This window comes from Colias philodice, chromosome 18 (assembly GCF_061535455.1).
Source record: "Colias philodice isolate Cphi_HAF_F1 chromosome 18, ilColPhil1 Martin Lab GWU primary, whole genome shotgun sequence".
Taxonomy (NCBI): Eukaryota; Metazoa; Arthropoda; class Insecta; order Lepidoptera; family Pieridae; genus Colias; species Colias philodice.
This window is the reverse complement of record NC_143103.1, coordinates 5,467,182-5,479,483: the sequence shown is the minus strand read 5'-3', so window position 1 is coordinate 5,479,483 and position 12,302 is coordinate 5,467,182. Positions and strand designations below refer to the sequence as shown.

The 12,302-nt window shown below is 33.3% G+C and overlaps 2 protein-coding genes and 1 long non-coding RNA gene across 4 annotated transcripts; 1 reads left to right on the top strand and 2 right to left on the bottom strand.

Moving 5' to 3' along the window:
• Nucleotides 1–203: 203 nt before the first annotated feature.
• LOC149480442 (CLIP domain-containing serine protease B4-like) lies at nt 204–6,109 on the top strand. Of its 2 annotated transcripts, none has more exons than XM_089706688.1 (7): nt 204–409; nt 3,670–3,818; nt 4,172–4,448; nt 4,652–4,742; nt 4,976–5,157; nt 5,269–5,373; nt 5,724–6,109. In XM_089706688.1, the coding sequence occupies exons 1-7, from the start codon at nt 349–351 to the stop codon at nt 6,038–6,040; spliced, it is 1,182 nt and encodes a 393-aa protein (XP_089562814.1). In that variant the 5' UTR covers nt 204–348; the 3' UTR covers nt 6,041–6,109. The 2 variants fall into 2 exon arrangements, with proteins under 2 accessions (XP_089562814.1, XP_089562813.1); XM_089706687.1 differs by having other exon boundaries at nt 206–409; nt 3,667–3,818.
• Nucleotides 1,646–3,264, bottom strand: LOC149480443 (uncharacterized). Its single transcript, XR_016317050.1, has 2 exons — nt 2,527–3,264; nt 1,646–2,452 (listed from the first exon to the last, which is right to left on the bottom strand). It is a non-coding gene; the product is annotated as an uncharacterized LOC149480443 (long non-coding RNA).
• Nucleotides 6,110–6,624: 515 nt separating the features above from the next.
• LOC149480441 (protein FAM161A) lies at nt 6,625–10,179 on the bottom strand. Its single transcript, XM_089706764.1, has 6 exons — nt 9,267–10,179; nt 8,914–9,078; nt 8,556–8,777; nt 8,185–8,467; nt 7,830–8,110; nt 6,625–7,170 (listed from the first exon to the last, which is right to left on the bottom strand). Exons 1-6 carry the CDS (start codon nt 10,121–10,123, stop codon nt 6,834–6,836), a joined length of 2,145 nt encoding a protein of 714 aa, XP_089562890.1. The 5' UTR covers nt 10,124–10,179; the 3' UTR covers nt 6,625–6,833.
• Nucleotides 10,180–12,302: the final 2,123 nt, after the last annotated feature.

The window sequence follows — 12,302 nt, the reverse complement described above, 5'->3', positions numbered from 1 at the left end:
TATTCTCATATATTTGTATCATGAGATGCCTATTTATGAATAAGATAGTGTTCCTAATGTGCTACATGATGCAAATTGATCTTTGGTTCAATGCATAAACCAGGTGAAAATTCGGGTTTTCCCTGTTGCGTACATAATGCAGTCTCGGAGTCACATACGCGCCTGTGTTTGTACTGTTTTATCATATATACAGACCTCTATGCCTTTGACAGTCTGTAGTGAGAGCTGACAGTCATTCGTTAGTCCGCGCCGCGATCAACAACGAGACGGAGTGTTGTATAATAATAATTTTACAAAAACAATTATAATAAAACAAAACAATAACGATATCGACACAATAAGATAAACATGATCCAGACTAGTTCCATATATTGGGTTTTTCTAGTCATCCTTGCCGGAGCTACATGTGGTACGTCCAATTCATTTTATTAAAGTTAATTTAGTTTTATTCATATACTAGTTTTACCAGACTGGTGGTTTTCCTTTACATGTAATAAAGCTCTTTTTTGCATATAACTATTTTGCTAATAATTTATCTAACTTATTTACTATTATCGTAGCTTCTTAGACAATAACAATAATGTCTATCACAAAAAAGTTATTATGTTTACAAAATACATCGAAAACTATTAGTTTATATGGTTATGCATAATAAATTATTGCGCCTGTGATAAAGTTTCAGCAATAGTTTCAAGGACGTTGGAGTAGTATTCAAATAACTAATAATAATAATTGAAGTACACCAATATATTGTGTATTTTATTATTTGTAGATTATGGAAGTTTATTGTTTGTAGAATTTTGGGTTAAGCTTTTATTGTTATTCAATAAGTACCTATGTATATTATTTTAAAATATTTTTTTTAATATTTGGTTAAAAGTGATATTAAAATATTCATTTGAACTAGCACATTAAAATTAAAACTTCTTTCCGGTACGGAACCCTAATTGCTGATCTACATTGCTATTTGCTTACAGCTTTACTTAACTTTACTTATCTTTACTTAAGACGATACACAAAAAAAAATCCACTGCTTGGCGGGCGGAGTCTAATAGCTCGCTATCGCGAACGCCGGTGTGCGCGAAGTCATTCTTGCAAACTCGCCGCGCTGCCGCTGGCCGACTCGGGACAAACATGTATGGAGTCGTCATACAGTTATAATATTGTTATACATTTATTCAATTGTTGATTTATTGGTTTTATTTTCTTGCTTATAAACAAATAATCTTCTTTCCAACAACTACTTAGACATTATTAATAATTATTATTATTTCGTTATGTTTACTTTATTACAAAATAATACAGGTTATAAATAATCTTTAAAATAACAAAAAATATTGTTACTCTGAAAAAATGAAATGGTACTCAATAACGCGGACTACTGAATTGATTTAGATAGAATTTGATGCTGACGTAGATATTACATCATGCCCAGAAATGAAAGGTACTATTTCTGAAAGAAGTTATAAACCCTAATTCTTCTCAGTCAAAGTCAAGAGTGGAAGATATCACTAATACAGTAAAACTGATGCGAAACTTTGGATGTTAATTTGTATATTTTTTTGTTAGTTGTTACTTAATCACGTCAAGACTACATTACCAATTTTGATAAAATATAGCTAATTGCCTGGATTTACACATAGGATACTTTTTATCCGAACTGAACACTTCTGTGGGATAAAACAGGATTCACGATATAACCTAATTCCACGCGGGCAAAGCCGCGGTCGGAATGATATTTTTTTAAATAAAAAAATTGTTTTAAAAAAAACACAAAATATATTGACGCATGTATTTATTTTTTGCACTCTATTATAATTGTAATTATTCATTACAAATAATCAAAATAAAATAGCCAGAACAAAGTTAGGCCCTGGTAGGGTAGGTAGGCAGGTACAGCAATGTGAGACGAACACTGGCTTATTTATACTACCAATAATAATGTATTATAAACATTAAATTAAGTTTACAACAAAAATACATAATATTAGCTAATGTGAAAACGAATCAACCAATCATCCCACAACAATGAAATGTGCACACAAATATTCATCCAAATCGGTTCATGTGATTAGGAGGAGTGACTGCAGCGCCATCTTCCGGGCCCAATTGTGTTTCCAGATCACCCAGGAACTCAATTTAATATATGTACTTACACAAAATTTTTCGAAATGAAAACTCACATTACTATGTAAATATGAATATAAACCTGTTTTATTACTAAGCAATTTCCCGCACAGGTGTAGTAAGTATAAATGAAATAAATATCAACATCAAATTCTTTATACAACATACTTATCTACCACCTTCTAAGAAATGTAATTCTTGAAATTATTTCGTATTTTTTTTAAATATAATACTACTCCAATGAGCTCCTGTTCCATATTATGTCCGCCATACTTCCACTAAGTTCACCATGATTTTTTATTTCTTTGCACTTTTTTGCTTTTTGCTAAAAATGGAATCATGCGATAAAACCAGTAGAACGTTGATAACATACATTTTTGACTGAATAAAGGTACTTACGAAGGAGTGGGTTCACATTGTGAACAATCAGTGGGTTTATTTTCCTTCTGGATTCCGGATTTCTGAAAAGATTATCTATGCTATAAATGAAAATATCTTACACATTCGTTATGTACTTAAAACAGGGGTACATATCAAACATCGTCTATAATACAATTATCATCAAATTTAAAATAAAACCAACTTACTTCATTAATTTGTTCCAATTGTAAGCATTCTTTTTCCTCCAACCTTTATGTTTCTTCTTCTTATTTTCTTTATTGTCCCCATTTGTCTCATTTTGTCTTATCGTGTTGTCACCCTTTTTTACGATTGCGCGAGCGACACAAGTTCCCCGTGTGACGGCCGTAGCGGGAATGACTCGTGCAGCGATCGGGGTAGGAAGGTACAGGGCGGCTCTCGCTATATTGGCTGGTCGCGCGCTAATTTCAAGTATTTCTTGTTTATTTCAAAACCATCGCATATTTCAAAATTCTAAATCGGTAGACGTATAGGTTGTATATTTTATAGTTAATATCCAAAAAGTCGTAACTTTACGTTTGTTATTTTGAAGATGCCAGAGATTATAAAAAAATAACAATGAGAACTTTGTATTTTTTTTCTATCGAGAAAATATCATGGAATCATGTTTCTAAAACGGTAGACGTATTGTGTTACTATTGAACTTTCTTGTCAAGAATTTTCATCACGACAACTTTAATAATATAAAAATTACGAAGGTTTAAAAAGGGCCGTAAATGTTAGAAAAATTAATTCATCACCTTAACAGCAAAAGCTTTTTACAAAAATCCATACTATTTATTTAATATTATAAATGCGAAAGTAACTCTGTCTGTCTGTCTGTTACTCAATCACGCCTAAACTACTGAACCAATTTTCATGAAATTTGGTATGGAGATATTTTGATACCCGAGAAAGGACATAGGCTACTTTTTATCCCGGGAAAATGACGCAATCCCGGAAATCCCACGGGAACGGGAACTGCGCGGGCGAAGCCGCGGGCAGAAACCTAGTATCTAGTTTATAAAACAATGAACAAAATTACTAGCTTTTTAGCAAGTTTTTAGTTTTAGGTATATTTAATGTAACTAATGTATAATTATTAAATTATAATAATTATTAAACCTATATTATTTTCAGAAGATGGTTTGGAGGAGCCATGTCGCCACAGACGCTACAATGGAACGTGCATACCTCTAACAGCCTGTCCCTTTGCTGTAGCTGTATACAATATAGGCGATAAAGGAATGATAAGAGAAATGTTCTGCGGCTTTGAAAAAAGTACACCAAAAGTATGAACAATACTAAAGCGCATCACACAAGGTGAAGATACTATAATAACAAAAGTACGCAATGACAAAAAGAAAAATGATGGTCAGAACGCTGATACCGGATACCTTAAGATACTGTAATATAAATTTTTACAGTATCTTAAGATAAAATATTATAGTATCTTCACCGTGTGTGACGCGCTTTATTCTTATAATATATTTTCTATGGATGATTTAGCTTTCTAATGATAGCAGTAGGTATGTTTCAAATCGGTCAAGTAGTATTTGAGTTAGATCGTAACAAACAGTACCTAAATCAAATTTTTGTCCTTCATAATGTTTAGATATGTATTTTTTTATTGAATTCATTCCAGATGTGCTGTCCAACATCAGACAGGATAGTATTCGAAGAGGACGAGACAATCGCCCCGCATGTAACTCCAAAAATTGAAATTACGACACGATCGGCTCCTGAAGCTGAATACAAGATAGACGCCAAAAAAGAGATTATTAAAGTAACACAAACTCCGGTATATCCTGACAGGACTGTATGTGGTAAACATGAGTTTGATTTTGAAGATAGAATTGTGGGCGGCGATTTTACCAAGATTGGAGAATTTCCTTGGATCGTACGAATTAAAATTAAAAAAGGTAAGGATTTTAAGCAGCGCATTAAATTATAGAGAAATTAGCTATTTCAGGTACAGATTGCTTAAAAACATAGGTAGATGTCTTATTTTCGTTAACGTAGCGAAAGAATTAATAGGTTTGGTAAAATATTTTCAGGGTTTCTTGCATTTGCATACATACGATATAAAATATCGTATAATAATATTTTTATTATTTATTTCCAGAATCTGATGATAAGGAACAATATGCATGCGCAGGAAGTCTAATAACGGATCGTCATGTGCTAACTGCTGCACATTGTTTACTAAATTATGTGTGAGTATACATTTCGTCGATATATTACTTAATTGTGACCATTTAATCTGCAAAAGTCAAAAGTAATTCAAGCGAAGTCCTGCCTGCTACGTGCTGCTACTAGAGTCTGCTCCTTGATACCCTTGATTTATTTTTTCTATTTGGTGTAAAACTTACTTTGAATATAAATCCTATTCGACGAATTGCTTTAAATATATTTAAATAATATTAATAATGATCATTTCGTAACATAGGGTTTCCGTGCGTTTAGGAGAATGGGATCAAAGTACAGACATGGATTGCTATGATGGTATATGCAGTAACGCTACTATCGATGTTGACATCGAATCTGTTAAACCTCATCCTATGTTCAATATAAGAAACCGAACCCACGATATAGGAATAATAAAGCTCGCCAAGCCTGTTAACTTTACAGGTAACATTTTTTTCTTATTTTTAGCTTGAGATAATTTAAATAACGATAAAAATATCTAAATTACATATTACAATACAAAACTGACAGTATTATATTCTCTTATTACCGTAGAAACAATCAGGCCAATATGCTTACCAACAACTCCGTTTATTGCAAGGCAGGATTATTCGTTTGACGTCGATTATGTAACTGCAGGATGGGGATTAACAGAATATCGTAAGTTTTAAACATTACCTATACTATTACAGATTACTATTTATAACATAATACATTATTACAATAATTTACAAAGCTAAATAATTGTTTGAATGTGAAGAAGAGAATAATCTCATTAGAATTGAAAAAATAATCATGTTACTTAGTACTTACTTGATAGCTGTGATAGCAAAACAATTAATTTTCTTCTAAATTATACCTAATAAAGTCCATTTTTACAATATTATATCTAATAGATGTAAAGTAACCTTAGTAACGTTTTTGTATCAAGTATTTTGCAGTCGAGTTTTCGTCCAATATCAATAAAATATTTTTCATCCTACAATAACATACCTATTTGTGTTTTTTAGAATCACCTTCTGCAGTAAAACGCAAGGTAACGTTGAGAGGTGTGAAATTTAGTGTTTGTCAGAGTGTTTTGTCTTCTTGGCTGAACTCTGAGGCAGAACAACAAATTATTTGCGCGGGTGGTGAAAAGGATAAAGATACTTGTAGCGGAGATTCCGGTGGTCCTTTGATGAGGGAAGTCCGAGAAGATTTCTCTTCTAACTGGTATATTTTTGGCATAACGAGCTTTGGCCTAAGAAAATGCGGAAAAGAAGGCGTTCCGAGTATTTATACCAGAGTTTCAAACTACATGGATTGGATAAGACAGAATGTTACATGACAACCTTGATGTATTAATAAGCATAACGCAAACCAGTATTTTATATAATAATGTTAATTTATTACTGAATCATTTTTTTATTTCCATGCTTTTTTCCAAGTATCCATATGTTTCTCATCCTATTTCTCTATTTCGAGAACTTTACGTTAAAATTACCATAGACGGTAGACCATAAGATTATGGACTATGGTAGGTAATAGGTATCTATGGGTATCTAGTTGCCGCCAAGAGGTTGCAATTACACATAATATGATTTGATAAGCAAATTGGCAACTCAATAGAGTTGCCTATTACGCAATAGGGAATAGGCAATCTACATTTTCAAGCCAGCAGACAAAGATATATTATTTTACTTGCCTCCATTGGGATGGAAATATTATTATACCTACGTCCAGTATATGTACCTACCCCATTTTTACTCCATATTTATACATTATTGATTGATTATACTTACTTCTCAATTAAAAATTAAATTTTCGATATTGTCATTAAGTAGATTTATACTTACGATTTCCTTATTATATTTATCAAAAAGAAAACAACACAATTTAGTAAAATTTTCATTATATTAAAAAAAAATTGCGGGTTGCTAGTTTACTTATATTACGAAGTGATATTTAAATAGGTCCAATAAATAAATTGGTCGTGCTCTAGATTTTTATATTTCTTGACCAAACAAAAACAAATTAATGTTTAGGCACAGAATACATAATAGTAGCTAAACGCTAGTATAGGTAAAGGATTGAGTATTCAAATTCATTGATACACTTTTCAATTAGCATCGTCCCAAACTTTAAATAATATCGAGATCTTGATAAAATTTATCGTTTTTAACAATTTTTCCCAAATAATTGTATGCATCGTCTTGATAATCCGAAGATCTAGATGGGGTTACAATACTACACATCTTCTTTTTTCGCAAATTCTTCTTTTTAGGGCTCTTGCGAGGAGACAATTGTGAAAAATCAATTTCGGTATTTGGAGGTCGTGGTGCATAATATCTTTCAAATAACAAGGGTTGCTGCTGAACTCGTCCATACATTAATTCCATTTCGTGAAGAAATTCCTCTTTTCTCAGCCTTTCTTCATCTCTGCGGGTTTGAAGCCTCATTGCTATATCCTCTTCGTGGCTGTAACGTGACAAAAGAACTTAAATATATATTTTTTTATTTGACCGCAGGAAAATACTTAACAGTTTTTCATGTTCACGTTTCCTAATGAGAATATATTTTACACTATAGTGCAAATAATATGAAAATTGACTGGTTACTTACTAGAAGTTTGGATAAATAACTGCTACTTACTACTACTTGTATACGTAGTATATTATTATTAGTCTGTGCTACTACCTAGTAAGTAACAGTAATTTATTTTTGATCTTATAAACCTAGAAGTTTTTTTAATGAGATGAAAGTGATAACGGAAAACTTCCGAGCAGTCTTAGCTGAAGCTTAAACAGTTTGGTGGCGTAGAAGCCATTCTGATGATGCTAATCACACAAGCGAAGCTGTGGGATAAGCATCATCAATCCATACTAATATTATAAATGCGAAAGTAACTCTGTCTGTCTGTCTGTTACTCAATCACGCCTAAACTACTGAACCAATTCTCATGAAATTTGGTATGGAGATATTTTGATACCCGAGAAAGGACATAGGCTACTTTTTATCTCGGGAAAATGACGCAATCCCGGAAATCCCACGGGAACGGGAACTAAGCGGGTTTTTCTTTGACTGCGCGGGCGAAGCCGCGGCCGAAAACCTAGTATATCAATAAATTTAATTCTCACTTGTTCTTTACAAGATGCCAGGCAGGTTTTGATCTTAATTGGCGATCTCTGTATTTTGATTCTGTTTTTCTACGTTGCTCCGATAAACGTCTATCGGCTTCTTGTTCAAATTTCCTCCTTACGGCCTCTGCCCTTAATAAAGCAGCTAAGTTAGATCTACCAACTGCGATACTATTTAAATCAAGAGCAGAATACGCTTTGGTCGTTTCACTTATGCCATGGTGGACAGAACTCTCGGAGCAATTGCTGCCTTGGCATACCTTCTTTTGTATATCCTGCATCTACAAATAAGATTGAATCGTAATAAAACATAAAATGTAAGATAAGTACATAAAATTATGTGAAAAAAGTCAACCTTTTTATTTGCTCTGTCAGCCGTATTAAATTGAAATGGTTGAGGACTGGTCGTGATAAAGTTGTCTTTAGCGTTTTTCGACGATTTTCGGAAACCCTTTGTAGGGCTCATTGATCGAAGATTATCAGCCGATGACACCGACGCCCCAGCAAGCGATGGATCGATCGGCAAGTCACTGTGGGCCGCAGGAGTCGATAACCGACTACGCTCCCGCATCGCCATATTTCCAGGAAAACTAGCGTTTCGTAACATTTCTTCAGCTCTGATTCTCCTATTCATAGACCTATCAAGTAATTTCAATCGACCATTAGATTACAATACGACTCTACAAATTGTATATATTTTTTTAAATATGTTAGATTCAGACTTACCGAAAAAAATTATTTTCCCTGCTTTTGTCGTAAAAGTAATTGGAAAACAAATTTTTAGGCACAGGTCGGGCTTTGAAACGCCTTTTTTTCTTACTTTTTGGTAAAACATGTTGTGCTTTTTCGCAAGTATTGTTACTGCCATTTTCTTCTCGTTTAGTGAAACTAAATGGTTTCATTCGAGCTCTAAGCTCTGCTTCGCTATTTATTTTACTTACAGCTCGCCTAAAAGTTGAAGGTCCTATTCATATTCCGAATAAAGGTTACGATAACATCAAGCCCAAATTGAAAATTGACACAAACAACAGCAAAATAAAAAAAAAACTAAAAAAAAGTACTTAGAATAGTTATTTAATGCAACCTCATAGCTTGATCCTCCAGTATCTTGTCGTACAAGGGAATCCTAGATTCCATCGGAACTGGTCTTGCCTTGAATGGCTTTCTCTCTAACTTTTGATTCAGCATGTCATCAGAAAAAGATTTTTGAATTGTTCGTAGTTCATTTACTATACGTTCCTCTTCATCTCTTTAAGCAACAAGAAAAATTTCAAAGTCAACATTATAAAAGGTTAATTTTAGTTCGGAATACAAAATTATAATTAGAATTAAGATTTAAATACATACATATTACATAATTAACTTTGACAAATCTGGATAGTTGGTATTATTATTTTTAATGTCATTCAACCTAACAATTATTAAAATAATACACACCTTTCAGTCATTTTGAACGGCTTAGGTATTGTTATATTTTTGTATTTCTGCCTAGTCTTTCTTGTCCGTAAAGGGCTAGTCGGCATACTTTGTGTTTGATACTCGCTACCGTCATTTGATACATTTATATTACCTCCCCTGTCAAAAAACTTATCAAATTTTTCATCGATTACATTTTTGCGTTCAATTTTATCATCATGCCATGTTATAGAACATGCGGAATGATTTCTTTTTGGGCGGTCAGTTTTTGAAGTTCCAGTAACGATTAGGGAACTTTGTATAGTTTTAGGCTTAATCTGCTCGTTCTCAGAAGATTTTACCTCGACGGCATACGTATTTTTCGGATCGATAAGTGTTTTCATCTTGTTATGATTTTTCGTTAGGTTTTCACAAGAATTTTTTATATTGTTCTGCATAATGCTATCACGACCTCTGTCAAGAGAAAATTTTCGCCGTTGCGGTGGTTTCATGTCCTTTTTAATATTGTGTGACTGTGGAGATTTAAAAATCGAATCTAAGTCTTGGTCGTCGAACGTTTTTTGGTCATGGTCAATGTGCTCTACCGCATGACCCAGCATTATTTTCTTTTTTTCTCTTAAGGATCTTAATGTAGAATAGAATTCACTCGCAGGTAAATGATTTATGTCACTATAGTCGGGTATACTGCGATAAAAATCTTTTAATTTTTTTGTGTCCAAATCTTCTCCAGACATTGAAACCGTTGTTGATGAATCGATTGATAATTGTTCATTTAAAATATTTTTCTCCCTTCTTTCATATGCTGTATTAGGCATTTTACTTAATGGATCTAAAGGAACTCTTAGACAAGAGTTTGTAAAAACACTACAACGATGCATAACTATTCATAATTATTGTCATTAGAGTTAAGTAGCCCAATACAAAATGCATCGTCGAAAAATGTATTTGTTGGTGTCACAGTGTTTCTATAGAAACTAAAAGTACGTATTACCTTCGTAACTAACTAAAGTTGTGTAAAGCTGTGTAGTTGACCAGTGCAAACTTAGCACCCCATCAATGGAATTTTGGGTCGAAAATGACCTTGATCGTTAGGTCCCCGTTAGGTCCTTTAAGGTCCCACAATTTTTTCGTTAGGTCCCCTTTAGTTTTTTTTTAAATAATTTTTTAAATTTTAGGTATAAAAAAAAATGCACTTTAGCACCCCATCCATAGAATTTTGGGTCAAAAATGACCTCAATCGATAGGTCTCCGTTAGGTCCTATAAGGTCCCACAATTTTTTCGTTAGGTCCCCTTTAGTTTTTTTTTAAATAATTTTTTTTTAATTTTAGGTATAAAAAAGTTACACTTTAGCACCCCATCCATAGCAAAATTGGCAAATTTTATCAAAATCGTATTCTTTACCGTTAGGTCCGTATGGGCTCATCATTGAAATTGTTGAATTATTTATTTTATTAAAATTATAAAATAATAAAAACCTGCGCATGCGCCTTAGAGCATTAAGGCATGCGCACATCATACATAAACAGCGCGAAATTTAAAATGGTATCGTTTCATTTATTAAATAAATCTATTGTTCTGAGAGTGCTTATTTATTAAAAACCTACTTTTCAACCTAGAATTAAAATAACCTGGTATTAGTGTCAATCTATGGTGTCAATATATTTTTTGTAGCGGCCACAGGGCCACACTACGGTCGAGGTATAGATTCGGAAAGAATAACATGCAACAAATCATTAATTTGATTCGGGATGACCTTCGCGTGGACACTCGAGGGGGCGGTATTCCAGTGGAACTGCAAGTGATGGCAGTTATTCGATATTGGGGCCGGCATGAGGTAGATGTGACTTGTGCTCTAGTTTTGGATATATACAATAGAAAAGCCTGTATAACGATCTATTACATTACAGATCCAAGAAGATTGTGCTGACATTCACAGAATGAGTCAACAGACACTTTCCCGTTTGTCCCGAAATGTTGCTATTGCGTTAGCTTCTAAAAGTTCGCGTTATATTAATATGCCGTCGAACTCAACCGAGGAAGCCAAAGCAATTAGGAAATTTGAGGCCATAATATGCGGGATGAAGCGTATCATTGGTGCAATAGATTGCACTCATATTAAGATACGCAAAGTGAGTGGAGAGGCTGGACAGTACTATGTTAATAGGAAGGGACATTACTCCATTAACACTCAAGTATGAACATTGTACAATAACATTTTAGTTTGATCATAGTGTATTTAAAGTAATAAATTTTCATTGTTATGTGTGCTATTATGTGTTTCTAATTTATAATAATATTGATGACAATAATTACAGGTAGTATGTGACTCTGACCTTAAAATCTGCGATATTGTGTGTCACTGGAGAGGAAGTACACATGATTCCCGCATATATAGAGAAAGCTCAATAAAGCGGAGGTTTGAGGAGAATGAATTTCATGGGAAGCTGATTGGAGATAGCGGGTATCCTTGTACTTCGCATCTTCTAACACCAATATTAAGACCAAGGACACAGGCAGAAGAAAGGTACAACCTGAGTCACATACGAACGAGGAATACTGTAGAGCGTTGCTTTGGGGTGTGGAAGCAAAGATTCCGCATACTCAACGAAACAATGCGAGGGTCTCTGCAAGTGATCAAGACCACTATTGTTGCTTGTGCAGTTTTGCACAATTTAGCAATACTCTTTAATGAGTCTATTTTAAATCAAGGTATTTGTGCAAACTAATATGTAAACAAAGTATATTTAATAATGCCAATACATAAAAAATAAGCATATTTTAATTCTTTATTTTGTATTTTTCTAGATCCTTCAGGCCTTGAAAATCAATTATTAATCGATCCAACTATCCCTGATAATATAGAAGATGAAGACGAAAATATAAACAGGGCCATTTATATTGAAACTTATTTTAATCAATAAAAACCATATTTTATTATTTTTCAAAATTTATTTTTTTTAAATATTCCTCCTCTAATGCAAGTATTTGGAGCTTCTTCTCGTGAAGCTCCCTCTCTTGTTCTATTCTTAATAGGTGAAGCTCCCTCTCTTGCTCTA

What these genes read in the sequence shown, in the direction of transcription:
- LOC149480442 (XM_089706687.1), top strand. Translation starts at nt 349, where the DNA reads ATGATCCAGACTAGTTCCATATATTGGGTTTTTCTAGTCATCCTTGCC. An exon ending in CCTTGCCGGAGCTACATGTG is followed by an intron (nt 410 to 3,666) that starts GTACGTCCAATT and finishes TATTATTTTCAG; the next exon opens with AAGATGGTTTGGAGGAGCCA. An exon ending in ATGGGGATTAACAGAATATC is followed by an intron (nt 5,374 to 5,723) that starts GTAAGTTTTAAA and finishes TGTGTTTTTTAG; the next exon opens with AATCACCTTCTGCAGTAAAA.
- LOC149480441 (XM_089706764.1), bottom strand. Translation starts at nt 10,123, where the DNA reads ATGCATCGTTGTAGTGTTTTTACAAACTCTTGTCTAAGAGTTCCTTTA. An exon ending in CCGTTCAAAATGACTGAAAG is followed by an intron (nt 9,079 to 9,266) that starts GTGTGTATTATT and finishes TGTTGCTTAAAG; the next exon opens with AGATGAAGAGGAACGTATAG. An exon ending in CTGGAGGATCAAGCTATGAG is followed by an intron (nt 8,778 to 8,913) that starts GTTGCATTAAAT and finishes TTCAACTTTTAG; the next exon opens with GCGAGCTGTAAGTAAAATAA.